A 25,087-nucleotide genomic window follows, 5' to 3' on the forward strand; every position below is an offset into this window, starting at 1 on the left:
ATGTATCAGTATTATGTATTAATTTTGCTATTTATTTACTGTCTGTTTCTCCATGCTAGAATGCAAGCTCCATGACAGTAGGGAAGTTGCATGTTTTGTTGTATTTTCAGTGCCTAGAACAGTGCTTAACATATTGCTAAATGCTCAAAAATATTTGTTGAAAGAATATGGGAATGCCTTGAAGCTGTTTATCTAGACTCCTTATCATCTGTCCAAATGCCTCTGTTTGGATTGGTGGCTCTATCTCTTCCATATCTTGAAACAGAAAGTTTTAATGACTAGCCAGTGAATCAGCTGGATTATTTTTAATAGCTCTGATAAAAGTTCAGAGTTGGAATAGTACTGACTACAAAAGCTTGCATTGGTTCACAACCTTTCTGTTCTTGGTTCCATTTCTAGGCTTTTCCAGGAACTTGATTTATGTTGGCAACTACAGATCTTCCAGGGCATAGCTCTGTTAATATTTTTAAACTGCCTGATTTACATATTCATAAGATAATCATAATTTTTAAAAAGTGAAATTCACTTGAAATTCTCAAAAAGGCTACATATTATTTTACAGCATTTCCTTCCACTATTTAGCATAAAAACAGTGGAAGGGAACAATGCAAGTGGGCTCCAAACTCTCCTGCTACCTTGCAGGGCTAGGGAAGAACCTTTCTTACAGAGTCGGCATAATCAGACTCATTTATGATGTGCTATGAGAAACACCAAAGAAGTGCTCAGAATTGTGTCTGGGCCGGAGGAGCCCACAGTCTCATTGTGCGTGTGCTGAGGCCCCCAAAGCAATCGCGGTGGGTGGAGAAAGTCAGATCCGGTCTGTGCCACGGCACGGCCTCACACCTGCCCTGCTGGCAGCTCCCGACCAGAGGGTTCCTCACCTTACCTTGTCTTTCTTCAAAGAGAGCTTCTGGATCTCGGTGAACTGCAGCTGCTGCTCCTGCAGCCGGCATTGCAGGATAGCGGCCTCCTTATCCTTCCTCTCCACGTGGGCAGACGTCTCCTCTCTCAGCCCGTGCAGGTCCAGCTCCAGCTTCATCATGTCTGCAGCGGCATGAGACAGTGCTGCTCCCTCAGAGAAGGGCGCGGCTTCCTCCTGCCTCCCCGGCCGCAGCCCACAGCCCCCGGTTACCCTTCATGATGTTTTTCTTCTGTTCCGACACGGCCTCCAGCTCCATGCGCAGGTCCTTCACCAGGTTCTGGTACTCCTCCACGTGCAGGCACTGGCTGTCCTTCTGCTCCTGCAAGTGCTTCAGTATCTGGCAGAGGGAAGAAGAACGGGACAGGAGGGGGAATGGGGGGAGAATGCTTTCTACAGTGCCCCATGTCCAGAACAGGGCAGGAGGTGGAGGCAGAAGGTAGAGCAGCCGTTGCTGGAGGTGGGGGAGAGCTGCGGGGAGTGACTGCTATTGGGTACTGGGTTTCTTCTGGGGAGACAAAAATGTTCTGGAATTAGATAGTGGTGACAATTGCCCAATCTTGTGAATATAGTAAAAGCCAATGGTGAATTTTATGGTTTGTCGATTACATCTTGATTTAAAACATTTTTTAAGAAACACAAGAATAGTAAAGAAAAGGGTATGGCAGACTTCTCACGCTCACACAGAATGTGCACAAAAGAAGCCATTCCTTCCTCCCTGTGACAGCATCTACTGCGTGCCTGGCACTGTCCCAAGGTGCTGGGGACAGTGGAGCAGAGAATACAGGCACCAATCCCTGCCTTGTGGAGCTGACCTTCTAGTAGGGTGAGACCAAGAGCATAAGAAGTAGTGAGTTATAAAAAACGCTAAGAGTTGATACGCACTAGGGGGGAATCTGAAAAGCAAAGGGGAATGCGGGTGCCTGGGGTAGGGGTGTTGCAATTTTAAGTAGGAGGAGGAGTTGGCCTCCCTGAGAAGATGGCCTCTGAACAGGGACTTAGTGGAGGTGAGGGAGTGAGCCATGGTGTAGGTATCTGATGGAAGAGCTTTGCAGGGGGAGGGACTGGCCACAGACAAGGCTCTGTAGTTAACCACATAGAGGAGGCCAGTGTGGTTAGAACAGAGCGAGCAATGGGGACAGTAGGAGACGAGGTGAGGGAGTTAGTGAGGGAGTTAGTGGGTGGTCACATCATGTGGGGCTTGCAGTCCCTCTGCAAGAACTTTGGTTTCTACCCTGAAGGAGAGGGGAATGTTCTCCTAACCAAGAGAAGGCAGGAACACATGGCTGAGGAGGAACAGTTAGTTGCCTGGGCATTAGGGATGCCAGGAAGAGTCATTTGTGTGACTTCAGAGTTGCCAAGAGGGAGGGCCACAGCATGGAGCTAGGAGGTGGCAGCTGGAGACATGCAGGGCAGTCACCTTAGGACCCAGGTGGGCACTGCAGGGACTCCAAGGCCCACACTGTGCCGTGACAGCTGAGGAGAGGAGAGGACTGCTGGAAGGAACTGACATGGATTGTTCTCATTCCTGGTAGAACCTCCAGGGAGCACGAAGTCTTTGGATAGGAAATATAAAATGGCGGGGGAAGGTGTATTTGGTTTCCTGGGGAAGTCTGTATCATTTCAAAAAAAATGGAGTGCTATAAGATTTTGTTGTAGGTCAGGATGTGAACAACATGGAACTGACCTTTAAAATAAGTATTGACAGATGTCCAAGGAGAAACTACAAAGTTAAATATCGATCCCTCATTCATCCAACTTTCCGGCACTGGAAAGTCCTAGAAAGAGAAGAGTCTCCTCCTCCCTCACTAGAGGACCCCTTGGGGAGCTTACCCATGTTGTTTCCTCTCTCTGCTACCCTCCCACCCCCATTTCAGCATCCCACCTTGGGGTGTGCAGGCATGCTGTCACCTGCCCACAGCATGGTCTCACATGGCTGGCTTTGCCATGTACCTCAAGTTCCGGCACCACTGATTTAAGACAGGACCTCACCTAGGAGGACATCTGGCTGAGTCTGGACTATTGGTTCATCAAATCTTGCTATATGTTAACATGGTTTAATTGCTTTTCATTATTAGAATGAACTTTTGATAATGTTTTGAATTTTACAAACGCAATTTAAAAAAAGGAACAAATTTGGATTAATAATCTTTCCTGAATTTGCTACTTTTGAACTCCAGTCAGATGCTTGAAGGCTGGATGGTCCTTTTGAATCTAGCAAGCCAGCAGGAGCTCTGCCTTGTCTGGGTGTACTGTTGTCAGTGGGGCAAGAGGTGCAATTCCACAGCCTAAGCTGCCTCAGTCTTTGGGGCTTGGCATACATTATACACAGTATCCTTGTGGCAGGGCCCACCAAGGCCACACAAATATAAAATAAAATACAAACTACAATGTAAAAATAAAAAATAAAGAGGAAAACCCAGAATCATACTCAGCTCAGCCTGATCCCACCAGGCACAAATAAGCAAATTTTCCCACCTTTTTGATGTCTTCACAATCTTCTGAGGAGCTGGGAGGATGTCTATGGGTGGCTTTATAAGAAGCAAAGTCTGTTCGTAATTTTATCAAAGTCTCTTCACGGTCCAGAACCTGCAAATGAGCGCAGGTCAGTTATGCTGAATGATCAATGTGATGTGCTTATTGCTGTTACGATTACTGCAGACTGTTGCTTTCTGTAACATAAGTTTGTTGCAGAATTGTGTAATTCATCATGCACTTCCTGTGGGCTTGGTAGGGAGAAGGAATTATGCTTTCAATCTTATATCAAGGTTCTTTAAGGCATAAAGAATGATTTGTCTCCAGTTCATCAATGGGCACATTTTGGACTCTCTCCTGAATCTCTGTGTGGTTCCCTTTACGAGGCAGAGGAAGGTTCTTCAGAGGCTTTGACGGAGGGACGTACCTAATCTATCAGAGGACAGGATTCAAAGTTTGAGAATTAAAGAAGGAAGTTCTTATGGAGTGAGTGGGTGTGTACTTTTGTCTAGAAAATTAAAAAAAACATGAAATTTTTGTTTCAATTTTATGCTTTTTTGAATTGGGTGAAAATAATTTAAACAAAACCCAAGCACTGAAAATAAGTGAAAACTTCCTCTTCACTTATTCTCTCCTCTTTCACTTCCACTGGGGGTGGGAGGACACTACTGAAAATTTACAGTCTGTACTTATCATTATCATCAGAGATTCTAAAAAGCAAAAGTGGGACCGAATTATACACAGGATTCTGCAACTTCATCTCAACAATACGTCATAATCTTTCTTCCATACAGCTCTTACACATCTGTTTAGTCCTTTTTACTAGATGCATATTATTCCATGATATGGATTATCTCCTTCGTCATTTCTCTTAATCATTTCAACCATCTCCCTACTGATGGGCACTTAGGTGGTTGTGTGAAAGATTTTAAGGCTCTTTAGAATCTTGAACTTACTGTGGCTGGGCGGATGCACACCCTGGGGAGTATGAACAAAGGTGGGACAAGTATGTATCAGACAACTGAGGAGTCTTGGTGAAAGAGATTAATTTAGGTGACTATTTTCCCTCCTTTCTTTCCTCATGGCTTTAGTATAGGTGTCTCAGAAAAACATTCTAGAAGAAGGCACTTACCAAAGCGTTACTGCAGGCTAGTTTATTTCGAAGTTCCTGGATTAGATCATCCTGTTCAGAGACCTTTTGCCAGACTTCAGAGAGTCGTTTCAGGGTCTCCTGATGCTCTTGAATCATGCAGGAAGAAGTGTATATATGCACCTTTGAATGATCACCCTTGTTCTCAGGCTCCTGGGATATTTAAAAATAATGGGTTGCTTTTGTTTATAATTTGTGAGTTAACTTCAGAATTCCATGAGCATGGAAAATCTCTAGACCTATGTTCTAAAAGTATGTGTTCATATATGGAAATTATAGTTTCCTTAGCAAGAGAAAAAATATTAACTAGTGCATACACACGGTAAAAAGTCCAAACAGTTCCCAAGAGGATACACTGAAAAGTTAAGTTTTCCTCCATCCTAACTCTCTATGACTCAGATCCCTCCTCCTTGACAGCTCCTGTGACCGATTTTTTGGGTATCCTTCCAGAGATATTTTATGCATATTTGTGTATATGCATATAACTCCCACTTTTTCCCTTACACAAATGAGTCTTCTACACACTATTCTAAATATTGTGTTCTCACTCAACAGTTTATTTAAGATATTTTCCATGTTGTTACTTGTCGATCTGTCTTATTCCTCTTTTAAAATTAATTTCAAATCAAACAAGTAATCATGTCTGTATTATCCTTCTAAAACATTGCAACATTATAGGCCAATGCAAGTTTTTCTTTGACTATCACCTCATACTCTCTCTTCACTTCAGAAATGACAATCTGTGCCTATCCTTCTAGAACTTTATGCTATATTTACAAAACATAAATGAACCTGTACAATATAGATTATGTTGGCTTTTTAAAACCTAAAAATAGATTTTTTTTTTTTACTCAACAAGATGTCTTAGAGATTTATCTATGTTAGTATATGTGCTTCCATCTTGTTCTTTTAAATTGCTTTTATTTTATTTTATTTTATTTTTTATTTTATTTTATTTTATTTTTTGAGACAGAGTCTCACTTTGTTGCCAGGGCTAGAGTGAGTGCCGTGGCGTCAGCCTAGCTCACAGCAACCTCAAACTCCTGGGCTTAAGTGATCCTCCTGCCTCAGCCTCCCGAGTAGCTGGGACTACAGGCATGCGCCACCATGCCCAGCTAATTTTTTCTATATATATTTTTAGTTGTCCAGATAATTTATTTCTATTTTTAGTAGAGACGGGGTCTTGCTCAGGCTGGTCTCGAACTCCTGACCTCGAGCGATCCACCCGCCTCGGCCTCCCAGAGTGCTAGGATTACAGGCGTGAGCCACCGCGCCCAGCCTTAAATTGCTTTTAAATGGGTTTATCCAGTTTTCTACTGATGGAAATATAGGTTGTTTCTAGGTTTTTTTCTGAATTGAAGCTGAAATGAATACTTTTACATGTAAATCTTTGAGTACCTATTCTGGTATATGTGTAGAGTAAATTCATAGAAGTAGGACTTCTAGGCTGTATTTAAACCTTGAGTAGATATTGTACAATTGTCCTTCAAGGAAATTGTACCACTTGATACTCTCATCAGCAGTATCAAAACAGTGTTTTCTAAGAACTATGTCTTTTGTTTTTGTTCTTTAAATGTCTGTCTCCTATATCCTCTGAAATCACGCATGAAGATTACTGTCCTCACATTGGTCTGCACTAATAATGGGGAGAACTGATGCACATAGTAAAAAAAAGAAGCAAAGAGTTCTAAATTGTCTCCCTAACTGGGCTTTTTTGGGTAAAGTTAGAAATAGTTCATGTGCACTGAGCATGAAAGCTACCCATGAGTAAGCTGCAAGAAAGTCAGTCAGAAATCCAAAATTGACCATAAATAATGTTCATATGGATAATTTGTTGTATAAGGGGGCAAAAGGAATGGAAAACATAATAGAAAAATTAAACAGGAAGAAGATTCCAGGTTCCAATATCTTCTTAATATGAAAAATGGAAATTAATTTAAAAGTAATAAAAGAAAAATTCTCTGAAGTGAGGAAAAATGTAGATCTTCAGATTAAAAGGGTTGGTTAAGTGTTGAGAGGCTTAATGAAAAATAAACTAAAAACACCCTGAGCCTAAAAACCTTCAAAGTGCAAAGATAAAATAGGTGATCTATGAAAAATGAGAAACAGATTGACATCTAACAATGCATCTTTAATACTGGGTGGTATAAGAAAATGCAGCAATATCTTCAAAGATCTAAGGGAAAATGCTTTTGGAAGTTTGTATGATACATCCAGCCAAACCGGCATTCAAGAATGATTCAAGGTTTATTCAAAATAAACCTGGTTCAGACATGGAAATACTGAGAAATTTTGCACCCACAATTGTTTCTGAAAGAATTAAGAAGGAAATATTATAGCAAAAGGGAAAGTCCAAGAATGCAGAAGAGGTGAAGGAGACTGCTGAGCACAGTAATAGGTAACCGTTGAGTTTATTTGTAATATTAAAGAAATAGACATTTTGTATGTTATATAAACAGTTTCAGAGATTTTTTTTTAAAAAGCAAAAAGCTTTCCAACTCATTATGTTAGGATACCATAATCCAGACATCAGTATGAGATGAGAGAGCAAAAATTGCAGCTGTCAAACTAATCTAATTTCTGAAAATAGATGCAAAAAATAAAATTTTCACAAATTCAGTATAGCAGTTTATTAAAATAATAATATATCATTATCAAGTAGGGTTTATTCCAGGAACATAAGGATTGTTCTATATATGAAAACCTATTAATGCAATTCACTTCCTTAAAGGATAGATGCTAATAAAAACATCTGATAAAATTCGACATTCATTCCTGATATAAATCCTTGATAAGCTATATAGACAGTCATATCTTCCATTTGAAAAAGGATATTAACAAGAAGCCAACAACAGGCATTATACTTACTGGTGAAATACTAGAAACAGTTCCTTTAAAGTGAGGACCAAGGCAAAGATGCTACTATTCTACATGACTCTGGAGGTTCCGGTTAACGTGGTAGGATGGAAAATAAGTTGTATACATTTTCAAAGGGAAAGCAATTTAGACAAACCAAGATGTTGAACTGAAAATCTGATAAGAGAGCTCAGTAAGGTAGCAGGATAAGAGACAAGTTTTCCTATACATCAGTAATAATTAATAAAATTAAATGTATAAAAGATCCTATTAAAAACAATAACAACTAGACCATATCTAGGAAAAAACTTAGCAAGAAATATGTGAGATCTATAAAGAAAACTGCAAGATCTTACTGAAGGACACATAAGAAAATGAATAAAAGTAGAAGCATGTCATGTTCCATAGGGCATGGATGCTAATTTCCCCCAAATTACTATATAATTTGAAAGGCAGTCAACCTAATTCTAAATTTCATCAAGAAGAGATATACAAAAATGGCCAAGAAAAAATTGAAAGTATAGAACAGTGAAGGAGGACCTGCCCTAAAATGAGCTATCAAAACATGCTATCAGTTTAAGTCACTGAAGAATTCTGATACTGGTACAGAAACTGGCAAGAAGATCAAAAGAATACAGAGTCCAGAAAGAGCCACGTGTACAGAAGAATCAGTATATGAGTTGGTACTTGAATCAGTGCAGAAAAGTTGGGATGTTCAATAAATGGTCTTGGGACCACTTGAGATCCATTTAGATAAACATAAAATTAGAGCCTTATCTCATAAATATCTATCTATATCTATATCTATCTATCCATCTATATTTATCTGGATGGACTAAAGATAAAAACATAAAAATGCAAATTTATAAAAGTGCTAAAAGAAAATACATGATAAACTTTTATAATATTGAAGGTAGAGGTGGCCTTTCTAAGCAAGCCATAAAACCTAGAATTTATAAAGAAGGCCTGGCAGATTCAACTTCATAAAAATTAATATATTAAGAAGCTCCTATAAATCAATACAAAAAAGACTAACAACCCAGTAAAAAGTGAGTTAACAAGTAACTCACAAAACAGAAATCCGTATGACCGACATGCTTATGAACAGTGCTCAATACTTCATTGGTGCAGTGGGGACTGTGATGTGCCTCCCAGATCCCCTTTAGCAATGAAGGACTTACTGCCGAGAGTGCTGGTCTAAGAAGGCTCTCAGCTGTCAGCACTTTTTGTGGATTGCCTGGTCTGAAGAAAACTACTTTGCCCAAGGCCACACCTCTCCCTAGGGACAGCCCACATCCCATAACTGATCAACACGGAGATTTAAAGGCCAGCTCTCTTACCCTCGATTTAGGACCCTGAAGGTTTATCCAGTCCCACAGCTCCCCGTGGGGTTGGCTGAGGCCTTTACTGAGACTGCATCACAGCTCAACTTCTCCCTCTGCCCAACCCTGCTTACTTCCCCTTCCTCTCACAGTTAATATTAAGAGCTCTCCCTAAAAATGTCATGCATACCAATCTGTCTTAGAGTCTGCTTCCTGGGGAACCCAACTTACAACTATTAAAACTAAAGAAAATGAAAACTATAATAAGAAACCTCCCCTCCTCCGCACACCAGTTTAGCACAACTTTAAAAGACTGGAAACATACAATGTGGGTGGGTATGGGGAAATAAATTCTCTTTATTGTTGGTAAAAGCATAAACTGGTAGAATCTTTTTGGTATACAATTGAGAAGTATCTTTAAACACTAAAAATAAGCATATCCTTTGACCTAGCAATCCCATTTCAGGAATTACTTCATGGAAATAAGGATGTTCATTACAGCTTGTTTGTAACAGAGAGAAAACAACAGCTCAATGGATGTGCAGCTATAATATAGCATACAAGGTAATAACTAAAAGAAATTGCTAAGATATGCATTTTAAAAGCAAGTTGTAAAACCACATTTATTATATGATCCATTTATGTAAAAAGAAAAGCCCTAACCATTTATCCATGTAACTGTATAGCAAAAGCCCCGGGAGGTCTCCCAACACATTATTCAAGCGATTGCCTAGGGAGCGGAAAGTGGAGAGGAAGAGGCTGAAGGTGGGCTTTCATGTTTAATCTCCATATTTCTGTCTGGAGAGCCTATATAATTGTATTACGTGTGTAATTAAAAAATCGATTAAAAGAGACAAGAAACAAATCCATGTTTGGGGGCTCTTATTTCCCATGCTTCATGGCTTTCTCCTCCTGTTTGATTCTGAAGTCATGGTTTGCATGAGTCCTGTGATCTAGAAGAGCCTGCGCTGGACGCCCACGAGAACATGGAAGATTGGAGAGCTCATTTGGTAATTTCCTTTCTGCCTTATTTGAAGTGGTGGCTCTTTATATTAATTAAAGAGCCTCAGAATTGCTAAGGAGCAATGTTATAAGAGATGCGATAGCTGGAAGTTCAAAAGCTGAGAGGGCTACGAAATCCAGGGCAGGAAATGAGGTCTGGTTTAAGGTTTGGGTTTCTGGTGGGGGAGGACGGAACTGTCAGAACGGCCATGTGGGACCATGTCTGCGTGCGGGCACGCCTGGACTGAATGGTCTGGTTTAAGTCGTACCTGACTGATGATCCCGCTGAGCTCACCCTCCAACATTTTCACCTGGCACTCCAGTAACTCGATGTTGCTCAGGGAAGTTTGGTATTTATCCCTGTAGAGGTTTAAGCTCCTTTCTAGGGAAACGATCTTGTCTCCGGCCAAGATAAGTTGCTCCTGTGCCAAGTGGAGCTTCTCCTCTGTGTTCTCATTATGATTTCCCATTTCCTCCTCATAGAGAACCACCTGTTAGTGTAGGAATGAAACCACACTGAGCCCATGGAAGCATCTAATGAGGAAAGAATATGGTTATAAGACCCCCTGCAGAGCAGTCTTATATCTAAATCAGAAACCCAGATGAACAGAATAGGGGCAGCAGAGATACCTAAAAGCTGCCGTATGTAATACAAGGATATTAATGATTAGAAATAAAAAAAGATTGTCCTTTTTAGAGGTAAGGTCCTTAAAGGCAGGGACCACATATATTTCCCATGCTGTCTGATATGTGGTAGGAACTCAGTAAATACCTGTTAATTTATTAATAGGAATAGATTTGCATAGCTCCAAGGGCTTGAAATGCTAGTATTCTTTCTTTCCTAGGCATTCTCTAGGTCTAGAGGTCTAATTTAGAAAATGCAGAGCCCCTTGTGCACACAGGCCCACATCAACAAAGTTCCCAAGAGACAGTGGGAGAACATGACCCAGAGTTCCTCTGGGATTTGTACTATCCTTATTTAAATTTCTTTTTTTCCTAATCAATTACTTAGTCAACCAACTGACAGATACTTATTGAATGCTCATGAGCATTGCTTGGGTGCAGGGGAATATACCCAATAAAACATTGGCCCACCCCTCAAAGAGTTTAGAATTTTTACAATCTTGAAGAGATAAGACTTAAAATTTGCAAACAACTCTATGTAGTTGAGTGTGCTAAATTGTGTAGCTCGAATTATATGTATTAAAGGAGTCAAGAGCAGGAGAGTCATCAAGGAAGTCTTTATAGTGGTTCAAATAGTACTGCATAGAATTCTGACCAAAAATGTTCCATTAGTTTGGGTGAGGAACCCTTCATCTGGATTATTTGGAACAAGGATGTGATAGTTGGAGCTCTAGCAGTCACCTCAGGGGATGTAGAGAATGGAAGCCTTGAGCTGATGATGGTGGAACCAAAGGATAGGACCCTAGGTACCTTATGACATAGTTACCATACAGTAATAGGTTACCTATCTCTGACCTTTTAAAATATGACACAGAAATAAACTATCTTATTTATTTTCTGTTATATGCTGCTAAATAGAATTCCAACTAATTCAGGGTCACTTTATCCAGGCTGGACTCTTAGTCTAAGTTGTAGTGACCCAGCCAGCCCTGAACTAGCTTTATTAAACTATGGTTTATGCTCACAGGCTTAGTCCCAGATTATATTTTGTAGGAAAACCCTTCTCTGTTCCTTCCCCTCCCAATACTTTTCAGAACATTCTTACTAGGTTCCCCTTTAAAAAGTTTATGTTCTTTAAGAACACTCATAAAGTCCTTGGAGTTAGTCCTTAAGCAATAGCACCATCCAAAACACTCCTTGGAATTTTATCTTTAAACCTAAAGGAAGAAAATGCCAGGGGAAAGCCCAGGATGTAAGAGTCTGCATGTCCCATCGCTTAGAACCCATGGTTTTATTGCAGCTAGTGCTACCACCGCTCAGGAGGTTCTAGTTGTGCAGCTTTGCGTCTTTGGAAGTTACTTGGGATTCTGCAGGGATACTACTCTTTAGTTTAGAAAATACTGCCTTGGAACATGAATAGAAATGAATGCCCCAGATATACTTAAGCAAAGTCTATATGATCTAAAACTCCAGTCTGAAAAATGATCTGTTACTCTCAATGATTGACTCACACTCAATGTCTGGGTATCTTATCAGCTGTGCAGGTGCCAGGAATTTATGTTAATATATTACCAAAACCTGATTTTTCTAAAAATGGTTGATTTAATGGACCTTATGCTTCTTTTATAACCCTCAGAGACCTGCAGTCTTTTGCATTTAAATTGCAATGGTAATAGAATGGAGATGGACTCACACACACACACACACACACACACACACACACTTATGCATACAAACTCCATGTAACCTACATGCATTAATACTGGAGCTCTCACCCAGTTGTGCCATTATGTTTAGCTTCCTTCTGCTCAGCTTCAAAAAGATCAAGAATTAAATAGGGAAAGTTTATAAAACCTGCTCAAGCTGTTGCAAAGCTCTCCTCTTTAGATCCAATGCCTGCTTTCTAGTAGGCTTGGCCTGGTTTCTGTAGCATGGGGATACAGAACATTTCTGTAGTTAATCTATCTATACCTCATCTTCTTTCAGCTTGCAGTGATGGTGAAGAAGAACCAGGTCGGAAGTCTGCTTCTCTAGGATGGACTGATACTGCAGGAGAGAACAGTAGGAAGTCTGCAACTCCTGTGTGCGGTACTCCAGTTCTTGCTGAAGGGCCAGCAATTTTTTCTTCAGTTGCTGAAGTTGTCTCAGATGACACTGTTTACTGGACCCGAACTCCATTGGTGACTCCTCGAACGCTAATACCTGTGCTTGATTCTTGTTCTACAGCATAGATAGAATATACCGAAAAGGTTTAGATCATCATTAAGAATGCATTCATTCTTTGATTTTTTTCATTTGTTCAACCATTCACATCCACCTATCCACATTTTTATCCTTTCATCTACAGAAACTTATTAAACATTTCTATTAACAAGAAAATATATCACTATTTCCACTCTGTAAGAAGGATTCAATAGAAGAAAAAGATATGGTTCTTACACACCAAAAGCTTACTATGTAGGTCAGAAGAAAAAACATACACATAAAGGATCTAGGGAGATGCATGTATTAATAATAATATGTTTATATCTTGCCTTTCCATATAAAGATGACACAATTGTCCTGGAAGGAAATGGATTTCTGTTCATGGTTCTTGAAGTAACTTGTTATTAGAAACACCTGGGTAGAGGAGTATTGAAAGGAGTGAAGGGTAAATTCTTGGAGATTCTGGAATGCTGAAAAACGGGAGGCAGAGATATTGTTCAGGTGCATCTGGGCACTGACTTTGTCTCCTTCTGAGGGAGATAGGACCTTGCAGATTCTGTGTGTGTGTGTGTGCATGTGTGTGTGTGTGTGTGTGTGTGTGTGTGTGGTTTGAACTCTCCCTGCCAATCCACAATCTACCTGAAATGCTGCTAGTCCCATCCTACATTTTCATTCATTCATTCATTCACTCAATAAATATATGCTGAGCATCTGCTTTGTACCAGGTATTCTCTGGCAGGACACATTCATGAGTTGTTGGTGTGCCTATGTTTTCTTGTCCAACATCCTTTATGAGAATGGCATGTGAACGAGAGATGAATAAAGAGGGTAGCCTGTGGCACTTTTAAACTCTCATCTCTGCTAATAAGATGATGACAATAATCCTCCTACTCAGACCCTGTTCAAATCCTGCTCCCTTCCTGTTTATCTCTGCAAAGCCGTCTTTGCACCAGTACCATAGACTTTACTGGTACATCTTTAATGTGGTATTTCAAATTCTGCCTGTGTGTTTTATCTTATAATTAGATTATAAACTCCTGGAAGTTAGGGCCATGTCTGCTCCTATAGGACCTAGATTAGAGATTTATACATAGCTATGTATTGAATGAAAGAAATGAAAATAGAGTCTAAGCAATCTTATTGGCTCCCAAGAATTTGAGATTGTGACCTTGGCCTCATTAACAGAGTACTTTTAACACAATGGCTTTAAATTCTTAAAAAAATTACTTTTTAAAAAAAGTTTTATTGAGATATATTTCATATATCATCAAATTCAACCACTGCTAAATGTTCAATTCAGTGATTTATAATAAATTTATAGAATTGTGCAACTTTCATTACAATCCAGTTTTAGAATGTTTCTATCACCACCCCCCAACAAATTTCCTCATGCCCATCTGAAGTCATTCTTTCTCTTATCCCCAGCTCCAGGCAACCACTGATCTGTTTTCGACCTCTATGGATTTGCCTTTTCTAGACATTTCATACACAGAATTATATAATATGTCATCTTTTGTGTCTGGCTTCTTTCACTTAGCATATGCTTTTGAGGTTCATCCAGGTTACAGCAAGAATCAGTATTCTGTTCCTTTTGTTGCTAAATAGTATTCCATTGTATAAATAAGCCATGTTAGGTTTATCTGTTCGTGAGTTGATGGATATTTGGATTATTTCAGTTTTTGGCTATTACGAATAATGCTGCTATGAACATTAACATTCTAGTCTTTGTGTTGATATGATATTTTCATTCAATTAATTTGTTCAGCAAATATTATGGTGCACCTACTATGTCAAGCACTACACTAGGTAATGGGGATATAGCAGTGTATAAGGCAGACAAAAATCCCTGCCTTCATGCAATTTGCATCTGAAGAACATAAAGGCACTAATGCATTTCCTATTGCTTCTTTGTCTTCTTTTTTTAAAGTTTTCTTTCTAGTGAAGACATAGATATTTTATTAGAGTCTTCTTTGACTTTTAAACTGAGATCTGAAGAAAAAGTAAGCAAGTTGGAAATGATTTTATGGAAGTAATATTAGTTCTTCAAATTACCGTCCAGAGTTAGACATGACCCTGGAGGTCATCTGGTCCACCAGGTTTCTCAGCTAGATTTCCATTCAGCCACAGCTGCTTGAAAAGACGGAGAGTGCTGGCCGTCCACAGGAACCGGTTCCCATATTTAGTCAACCTTTCAGCCCTACTTGTGGTCAAAGAGATTATAGCTATTGCTCCTTCCTTGCCTATGTAGCCACTTGATCACAGAAGGAAATTAATTGGCCTGGCATGATTTGCCTTTTGAAAAGTCACGTTGGTTTCCACCCAATACTTTGTGCTTTTCAAGTTGATGCTAATTGACTGATGTTAAGTTCTGTATTTTCCCTGATATTGAAGTTAAGCTGACAGGTCTATAATTACCAGGATTGTCCTTTTTCCCTTTTTAAAAAGATGAGCACTTCATTTACCCTTTTTCAGTCTACAGGGACTTTCTTTATCCTCTTGAGTTCTCAAAAATAATCACTAGCAGCTATGTAATAACACCTGCCAATTCCTTAAGTACTCTTCGATGTATGTCATCAGGCCCTGCTGATTTGCCTAAAGCCGGCTTTTCAAAATACTCTTTAACCATTTTATTCCCTATTCTTGTTTGCCCTGACTAGGTTGGCATTGTTCTGATAACTGAATCTCTGATGATTTTTTTTTTCATTTAAGAACTACAAAGTCTCACTATCTTTTTCCAGTCATCATCATGAACTTCTTTTCCTATCTTTGACATACTAAGTGAGATATTTCCTTGGAACTCTAGCCTCATATCACTAGAAAGGTTTATCTGTTACTCTTTATGGCTCCTACAAATTGCATTTCTTGTTCTTTGTTGTACTGGTAGAACATACTGTGTGTTTCAGTGACATGCATTTCTTTTGGACACATCTGTGTCCAAGACGTTCTTACCAGTGACCTCTGTTAACCTGAAATTCACTTTTTTTTTGAAACAATAACTCTTTATTTTGGAATAATTTTTGATTTACAGAAAAATTGCAAAAGTAGCACAGAGAGCTCCATATATCGATCACACAGCTTTCCCTAAGGTTAAATTCTTACATAACCTGGTACATTTGTCTAAATCAAGAAATTAAAATTAATGTTGGTAGATTATTATGAACTATACTTTATTAACTGGATTCCACCACTTTTTCCACTGATGCGCTTTTTTTTTTTTCTATTTCAGGATCCAGTCCAGGATCTCATATTGTGTTCAAGAAATTCATTTAAATTTGTTTTTCATTTTCAGTGATTCAAAATGATACTGTGTGATAATGCCCATCAAGATTCTACTAATCTTTACATATTCAATGAATTATTTTTATCTATAGGACTCAAACTAGGCTTGTATAGTTTTATGCTAAAAATAGTGTCCTCTATACACTTCAAAGCTTAGTTTGACAATCTGATCTCTACTGAACATCAGGGCATGCTCCCTGTGCCAGCACCAGGGAATAGAGGCTGGGAAAATTGCTCAAAAAGGCCCTTCCTTTTTTGGTTTGATCATTTTATTTTGATACCTCTGTAGTTCATTTCTCCCTTCATTGTAGTTGAGACATTCTTTTGATTCCTGGGCAGGGCCAGGACTAGAGTGCAGTAAGTGAGGTGCAACTTTTAAGCAGGTGCTCAGTTTGAGGGCAGAGCAGGTGCAGGTTGGCAGCTGAAGAGTGAGTGCCCACAGATTTTGCACCCGAGGGACGTCACTTGCTTCAACCTAGACCCTGCTCTGTTCCTGGGTTTTGGAGCATAATGTGTCCTTGATTTACAAGGTTGTATCATTTTCTTTCCTATCACTTACCCCTTGCCTGCCACTCCTTTTGTTACACATAACATCTGCTGTGATATTTCCATTTTCTCATGTATCTGTGGCCCTAAACCATGACTTCTTCTCCAGCTCCTTGTTAGATATTAGTCAAAATTTCAGAAAGTCTTGGGTTTCCCCTTTTTTTTCCCACATTACATTTCTTTATGGAAGGTAGATCTTAAAGGGATTTTCTGAGTGGATGAGTATAAGCCTACATCTAATTGTGTATTTGTATGCGTAGTCTGCAATTTAAATTCTGCACTAAGTGCAAGGAAAAAAAGAGCTTGTTTTAAAGCTTTTTTCAAGCTGTTAGACCTTCTTCTGGGCAATTAGAATACTCAAATGCGATTTAATACCTTTCTCCTTCCAAGGTGCCAGATACATTTATAAGCCACATAGTTTTCCCTGACTGGGGGAATAAGTAAACTCATGACAGCAATGATGAAAATATCCTAAAATGTTAATATTTAGAAAGAAGTAGATTATGATAATCTTCTCCCTAAGATCCATTTAGGAAAACCAATGAATTTTTCTATATTTGTGACTTCCCGAGGAAAGGATAGCAATGCTCAGTAAGACAAGGTAGAAATACTCTGTTGGTAGCATTTTTAGGGCATTGCAGAGGAACAATTTGTGGTTTCTGTAGTTGGGCAGTAAGTCCTGGGAGAACTCCAACAGACACGATGAAAAGAGGCCAGCCAGATGCCTGGCCTGGCCGCAAGTGTTGAAGAACACAGTGGTTGCTTTCACAGCCTCCAAGGGGCTAACTTGGGGGTCCACCCACACGTCTGTGCAGCCAGTACCAGCTTTACATTTACCGAGAATTCAAGTCACTAAATGGCAATGAAGGCCACAAGTCAGGAATTCTTAGAAATCCAAAGCGTTTAGAGAGCTGTGGGAAAACATCTCCCAGCTGACTCCCCAGCTTGTGTGGATAAATTTAGAGACTGGTTTAGAGACCTTAGGTTTAGCATTTCCAAAGAAAGAAAACCTCAGGCTGAAATGAAATCGCCTCAGCTGCTCAACTGCCTAGACTACACAGTCTCAAGAAAGATGATCATGCCAGGAGGTTTTAATGTTCACACACATGTAGGGTAAGTGTTACTGAGGGTCTTGGCTTGGGCACCTCTGAAATCAGGCTCTGTGATAAGGAAGTGAGTAGTGGTTAAGTAGTTAAGTAGTGGTCTATGTGGGAGGTGATCTTAGGGAACTCTGGTGGGGAGTGGGGGACTGGGACAAGGAAGGGGAGGAAGCAGGGCGTGTCATCAAGCCAGTTACCAATGTGGGCCACTGGTCTCAATCTTCCCACTGAGGAACTCAGAGAGCAAAGAGCATGCCTCAAGTTACCTCTGAGAAAGAAGACAGGAAGAGAGGTTATTCCGTCAACCATCTCCCCTTCTGTTATTGGTTGAGGGCTGCTTCTAGGGCCATTAACTCTTCAGCACTTCAGACTGTCCTTTGATTGGGTTCTGGCATGACAGGCAATGAGAAGCAGGTATGGCAGCCAAGAACCCCTGCTGTGCTGATGAACAGCAACACCTCGGAACAGGTGCGACGGTTTTTATGTTCATGGTTGACTCAGAAGTTTGTCTGAGGTCCCTTAGGAGACACCACTCTCCTTCTATCACTATGATCTGGTATTTTCAGGGCAATGTGGCTGTACGTCCAGGTGTGAAAGGCCAGATAAAGAAAAGACTGTGTCTTAGATGTAGATGACATTGGAGATAACTAGATTGAAAAATCCTGAGGGCAAGAATGGCATTTTCCATGTGTGTGTTAGTGTGTGCGTGTTTACTTCTCTCTCACTGCTTGCTCAATAAGTACTCTTGAGTAACCAGTAGAAGAACTTCCTATTGTTCCTGCCCAAGGGAGCAGAGGTAGGTAGCGGGGGTGGATCGCTTACGTGGCTGCCGTTCAACATTGCCTCCTCTACACAGAGCTGATTCTCTTGCAAGGTCTTCCCCTGTCTCTTGCAGACATCATGCAGATTCTTGATGTCAAGCTGCAGGCTCAACAGCTTGCTGTTCAGGCTGCTCACTTCTCTGTCTCTCTCCAACGCCTAGGCAGCCAGAAAAACAAAAGCATCAATTATAAGCTATCAAGAAAATGCTTACTTTCGTTCACTTAACAGGTTGACAGAGACTTTAAATTTGCTGGAAATTTGTCCATCAACTCATAGCTGTTATTACTCATTCTGTGTAACATTTACATAGTTTCCATTTGCCAGGTGTCTGAGTGCTCTGCATTATTCAGACAATTACTTATTTATATTAATTAATCTTCACCACACTGCTGTGGGTGCATCACAGACAATTCCCCTGTTTTTCAAGAGGAAGTCAGTGCCTAGAATAATTCCAGGCATCTAGTGGACTGTCTATAAATATTAATGGCTCTGCCACTGAGGAAACGAACATATTGAGATGTCAAATGAACTTGTCAAGACAAGGATAGTGAATCAGTGATGGAGTCCATGTGGGATTCTGAAATCTCTTACCTTTCTCTTCCACCACTAAACCAAATGATCTCCCTCACCTATAAACCTAGGGCTTTTCTTTGGAGGTGTTCACCAATGGGAACAGAAGCGAAAGCCTTGGGCCGGTGGTATAAGATACCTGTCTTTGATTATGAGAGAAGAGGATTAGCTAATTGTTGCTAGGTAAGAATGCAAAATAGTCATCAAGATTGGGAGTGTGGAGTGTAGCAGCTTGGGTGGGGCTGAGGGTCCAGAGCTGTGGTGGGAGGGTGGGGCTCTGTCACACCAGGATGCCACCTGTCACGCCCTCTTGTGGATGGCAACGGTATGAAGAGGAATTAGGAAGAGGTCCTCTGTGAGCCTGCGCAGCGCCTCAGTCCCCTTACTGTGCTGGCTTTTTACAACACTCACCAGCACAGGCATTGCCACCTCTGAGTTTTAGATTTAGGAACTGCAGCTGGTGTGATTATGGTAGGTCCCTGTCTCTTAGGCTAGATTATGCAGAAGGTTCTTAAGTGAGACTTCGTGGCATCTATTAAAGAAACACTCCCAGGAGAAACCAGCAAGGAAGAGGAGGAAGCAGGACAGGGAAGGGGAAGAAACCAAGCACAGGTACAATTTCAGAAAAAGTCCTGTGTCAGTAGCTTTAGCCTGACCCCTCAGGGAACTCCAGAGTATAAGGTACACCTGAGAGTCTGTTCTGATTGGCAGCAATGAAAGCTAGACTGTCAAACCGGCATCAGCCAGTCAATGGCCAACTGCCACCCCATGGGACGTAAGGTCCCCAGACTTGCAGCTCTCTGCTCCTACAGGCAAAATGACCTCAGTAGTCTAAGGATAATTCTAAGACAGCTGCAGCTGCAAAAGCACACAGAAGGCAGAATATGGGTGCACAGAAGTGGTGAAGGGACCTAAGCCACAGTATCCAAGGCCCCGTATCTGTTTAGCAGTAGGGCCAGGAGAGCACGATCTTCTGGACCCTGTGGCCAGTGCTCTGCCACTACATCCATTTGAATGGTCTGGCTTCCGAAATATATGAGCTACATAACGCACATTCCCAGGGGGACTGGAGACCTGCTATGGACATTGTAAATCAAACTTCACTGGACAGGGCAGTTGAAGAGACCTCTGCACAAGGCTGAGGGGGGCCAGAGGACAACGGCAAGAATCGGACACTGCAATGTCAGAGTATTCGGAATTCAGAAGGTTTCCCAGAAGTGCTGCTGTCTCAGCTGATTTATTTCTTCATTTCCATTTAGTACCTGGATTTTTTTTTAACCACTTTACAGTTTAATTAGGTTAACGGCATGGCTCTGTCATTAAAAGGATTTCATTATCTCAAAACTCTCCCTCCTCTTTTGCTCCCGTCCCTCGTTCCTCACTTCCAGAAAAATAACAGGGGATGTCAACTGCCCCAAGCATGTAATTACCATTAAGACAATTACCAGGGATTCTCTTAAGAGAATATGTGTAGAGTGGCTAAAAAAAATTGGTGTACACTGTTTTCTAACTTGAAAACAAAATCCTTGGCTTAATAAGCAGCAGCAGTTTGCTTTAGATCCCTTTCGTCATGGTTGCCATTGCCACACTGGGAATAGGGTGTGGTGCCTCATTGGGAAGTGGGACCCTAGGGGTCCCCTTCACTCATTCCACAGGACCATCTTTCTTTCGCATCTATGAGTAGATTAAATGACAACACAATGCTTGCTATACATGAGAGCCAAATGCCCTATACTCAGTCTAGTGCACTGAGGGCTCACTAACAAAATATCAGTGGTATGTAACTTGAGCCTCTCTAACTTAAAAGTTACATGCTCTCTCTCTCAGACCAATAGAAATATCCCTTCTCCCTCTGGTTTTGGATGTCCTCCGATTAGAACGTTTGATAGTGTAATTCTTTTGCACCACCAGAAGTTGAGAATTGGATCTTTAATGTAGATGATCTCATCTAATTTGGACATTTAGCTTTGGCTCAGAGTCTCTGAGAAAATTTCTTCATTCATAAAACAAGAGGTTTGGAATAAATCATCTTTCTTTCAGGATTCCCTAAACCAATAGAATAACAAATGTGTTTTGATGGATGTCAAATAAAATTTACTTTTGAAATCAAAACTTAACCATTCATGCCTAAAGACCAAATTTTAAAGGGATTTTGATGCATCAGAACAGGAGTGAAGATGCTGGGAGAACAATAAGATGATTCCATGAACCATGTTCCTTTTTCGACTGTAGGAAGTTATTAGAAGAGGTTGTGTTCACCTCAGAACTCCAGAAAGGCAAGTGTTTCTGGGGTCCCAGCAAACCTAATTTCTTGCAAATATCTTGAGCAGATATTAGCTGTAAACTATTTATAATCCTATCTACTTTATGAAGGCTAAATTCCAGGCAGATGCCTTTTGAGTATCAACATGCAGTAGGAATAGATTTAATGTGACATTTCATCAATCATAGCTCTGTAACCAGTACTAGGGCATGAGATGAACTGAGATTCATAATGCTGACCCTCAGGCACCGTCTGATCCTGTCCTGAATCTGAAGTCATTAATGATGGCTGAAATCACAAGCCTTTGCTGCTAGGTGAGTTTTCATTTACATAGGCCATGTGCTTAGAAACCCAGTTTTGCTTATATGAGGTTGGAACCTGGTCCCTCTATTTTGAAACATACAACATCAGCAGCAGCCCAACTTTCAGGCAAAATGGTGAGTGCTGATACTGCAGTTGCTACCATGCTCATGATAATTGTTGGAAAATAGTTTATTTGCTGAAGCAAATTTTCTGTATTGATTAAATGGGTCTTTTGTCAAAGAGCATGCCTTCCCAAACATATATTTCCAAAGAAGAAAAGAAATTTTGCTCTAGGCTTCCAAGTATTGACAGATAGCCTCATGCTGCTTCTTAGGAGAAGTTGATATTAAGTTGGAGCTTGTGATTCGCTAGTACTTTCAGAGGCCAGGAGCATTGCAAAGATTCAAAATGGCAGCATTCCCAGGGATTTGGCACCTGAACAAGAAGTGTGGGTGGCAGTTTCCAGAGCAATTTTGGAGTCAACCAATAACACCTTAAAGGTCATCATCTTTGGGAAATTATCTTATTTGTCTAAGGATGGGGACAAATCTTCAACAATCAACAGAAATTGACTTTTAACCACCACTAATACCACAACCATTCAAAATACATCAATTTATGCTGAGCGTTATGCTCTAAAAAGCATGAAACCTTAAAAACTAATGTTGGTTCAGGAATTTTTACATTTCATTTGTGTAATAATAGAGTTGGCAGTTATCTACAGTAATTTCAAATACTATTATTGGTATTACTAACTTGATTCTTCAGTTTACCTTTCCATTTATAGAAACATGACAGGTTTTGCATTACTTGTGATGAGAATTAATGGGTACTTATGCAAGGTTTTGCCTGTGAACAAAAACTTCAGAACCAATTACGCTCATATAGTGAAGAATGAGTATATATAGCGTTCTAAATTCCTTAAAAAATTGGCACACTTGGCCAAGCCTGGTGGCTCACGCCTATAATCCTAGCACTCTGGGAGGCTGAGGCAGGAGGATTGCTTGAGGTCAGGAGTTCAAGATCAGGCTGAACAAGAGCGAGACCTTGTCTCTATAAAAAATAGAAAAATTAGCTGGGTGTGGTGGTGCATGCCTGTAGTCCCAACTACTCAAGCAGCTGAGGCAGGAAGATTGCTTGAGACCAGGAGTATGAGGTTGCAGTTAGCTATGATGATGCCACTGCACTTTAGCCCAGGAGACAGAGCAAGACTCTGTCTCAATAAAATAAAATAAAATAAAATAAAAATTGGCACATGGCATATGGCAGAAATCAGTTAGCCCTATGGAATTTGGGCTAATTTTTGTCAGCACTTGGGCAGTTGCCATAGACTTTTCACCATCATATCTTTGGAGAAATTATTCCACTAGAAGGTAAACTCCATGGAGTAGGAATTTTTGTCTATTTTGTTCACTGCTTTATCCCTAGCTCCTAGAACAATTCCTGGCACGTCAAAGGTGCTCCAAAGATATCAGTTAAATGAAGAAATGGCCTCCTAGAAAACCCATACAAGATCTTTTTTTCCTGCAGAACTGCCAGCAAGACCTGGACAGCTCCAGTAATCCAGCAGGAAAGGAGTGGAAATGCCTCACCTTTTGGTACGAGGTCTGTTAAAAAGCATATTTCTTGTGGGACGACCCTATGCTAACCATAATAGCTCCTTAAATCCTTTCTGAAACAAGTCAAGGAATACATAAACACAGTTTTATCAAACAATTAATCAGAACACTCCATTTTTATATCATTCCAGATATAGAGAGAAAGTTGGCAACAATAGTTAATATAATATTTATCAAGTGCTTTTTACAGGAAATATCTTATTTAATTCTTATACCAAGCCTTTTAAATAGGTGCTCATCATTCATATTTTCAAGGCAAAGGGAAAGGGCAAAGGAATATTAGAGTAGGCAACATGCTCAGTGTTATACTGCTAGACCCACCTAGCTCAAGTCTGGGTTCTTAAACGCTGTGCCCTGCTGCCCACCTCTGTCCATGATATTTTGTGATGCTTATAACTGGAATTTTGAATCACAAAACTTGAAAAGAAGTCCCTGGTAACAAAGGTTCAACTCCATGTATGTAGAGGAGTTGGTACACTTACCTCATCTTTCATTTCCTTGGCAGCTCTCAATTCTCCTTTAAGCTTTAGCATTTTCTGAGCTTTGTTATAAACCTAAAAAAGTCCAAGTGTTTAAGATGGAAAAAGTATAAATGAGCCCGGCCCTTTAAAGATTTTCCCAGCTGGATCTATGCCCTCAGCAGGTGGTTTGGAAAATTTTCCTGAACTGTTAGCAATACCTACTTGCCTGCTGATCGGTTTGTGTTTTCAAAAGTGTGTTAAAACCTTCACATGGCAGTACCATGGTTTTACATCTTTTCCAGAAAACCACTACTTGGTGGACTACATAGTTCCTGAATTCACCCTTCTTGGAAAACAAATGGTCTGAATCAAGTTTATTTTCTAGATTTCTAAGTATACATATGGCTCTGATATGGTTAACATTATGCACTTATGATGGACCAGACATGATGTGCATTACCCAACTTCATTCTCACAATAACCCTGGGAGGCAAGTACTACTATTATTCTCATTTTACAGGGAAGGAAATTGAGGGCCAGAGAGGCTAAGTGACTTACCCAAGGTCACATGAGCTCTCTTACTACTCCATGAAGCACTTCCATTAATTTTTTAACTATTAATTTGAATTATCTGAGGATGTAATATTTCTGAAGCATCAACTTGCCATACTATTGGTACTTGTAGGGTTAGGAAACTTGTAAAGTGCTGAGAATTATCTAGATAGAATGCCTCCAAGGAAACAAAAGGTTTTTGCACATGTATGTGTGTGTAAGTACAGGATGATGCATTTGAGGTCATAATGCACTGAACTTATTAAAATAATCTAATTCATTATGTTTTAAACGCTAAGATTAGAGGAAATTTCTACAAGGCACTTACCTGCGGAATAGTTCAAAGAATGAGAAGCTATCGAAATACTCATTCTTTGTAATGAACCACATCCCCACCCCTAATATAAGCCAAGAGGAAGAAAGAATGCTGGTGATACACGGAATTTGGAATGTTTTATGGAGTTGTATTCTGATTTTCTGCATTGTGTACTCTCTTAAGTGTTCATGCACACAGATGCATCATGGGAATGATGACGTAGCTCAGGTTACCTGGTAAGGGGTAGGCTAGGGGATGCTGCAGTAACAAACAGCCCCCAAATCTCAATGGCTTAAAGCTATGAAGGTTTAATTTTCACTCACACTATGTGTCCTTTGTAAGTCAGCTGGTGCTCTGCTCCACATTGTCCGCTGTTGGTAGAACTTCTATTATCTAGTATGTTGCCTGTTGCCATAGCAGCAGAAAGGGAATTTAGTGAATCACACACTGGTTCTTAAAGTGGAAGTGACACACTCACTTCTGCTCACATTTCACTGGACCAAGCGAGCCTAACATCTTCCTTTGTCCCGCGAAAGAAATATAGGAATACCTTGGAGATATTGTGGGTTTGGTTCCAGACCAAATAAAGCAAATATTGCAGTAAAGTGAGTCACACAAATTTCTTGGTTTCCTAGTGCATATAAAAGTTATGTTAACACTATAGTGTAGTCTATTAAGTGTGCAATAGCATTATGTCTAAAAA

The 25,087-nt window shown here is 40.2% G+C and overlaps 1 protein-coding gene across 1 annotated transcript in view; it reads right to left on the minus strand.

The window, feature by feature from the left end:
* Positions 1–24,735, minus strand: part of PMFBP1 (polyamine modulated factor 1 binding protein 1) — a 43,021-nt gene extending 18,286 nt beyond the window's left edge. The window contains exons 1-9 of the mRNA XM_045533185.1: positions 24,708–24,735; positions 23,538–23,609; positions 18,301–18,456; positions 12,320–12,568; positions 9,994–10,215; positions 4,527–4,697; positions 3,398–3,508; positions 1,133–1,259; positions 887–1,044 (exon numbers count right to left, since the gene is read on the minus strand). Coding sequence (XP_045389141.1) covers positions 887–1,044; positions 1,133–1,259; positions 3,398–3,508; positions 4,527–4,697; positions 9,994–10,215; positions 12,320–12,568; positions 18,301–18,456; positions 23,538–23,588 — 1,245 coding nt within the window. The 5' untranslated portion in view covers positions 23,589–23,609; positions 24,708–24,735. The remainder of the gene's footprint in view (positions 1–886; positions 1,045–1,132; positions 1,260–3,397; positions 3,509–4,526; positions 4,698–9,993; positions 10,216–12,319; positions 12,569–18,300; positions 18,457–23,537; positions 23,610–24,707) is intronic.
* Between the last annotated feature and the right edge of the window lie 352 nt (positions 24,736–25,087).

This window comes from Lemur catta, chromosome 20 (assembly GCF_020740605.2).
Source record: "Lemur catta isolate mLemCat1 chromosome 20, mLemCat1.pri, whole genome shotgun sequence".
Classification (NCBI taxonomy): Eukaryota; Metazoa; Chordata; class Mammalia; order Primates; family Lemuridae; genus Lemur; species Lemur catta.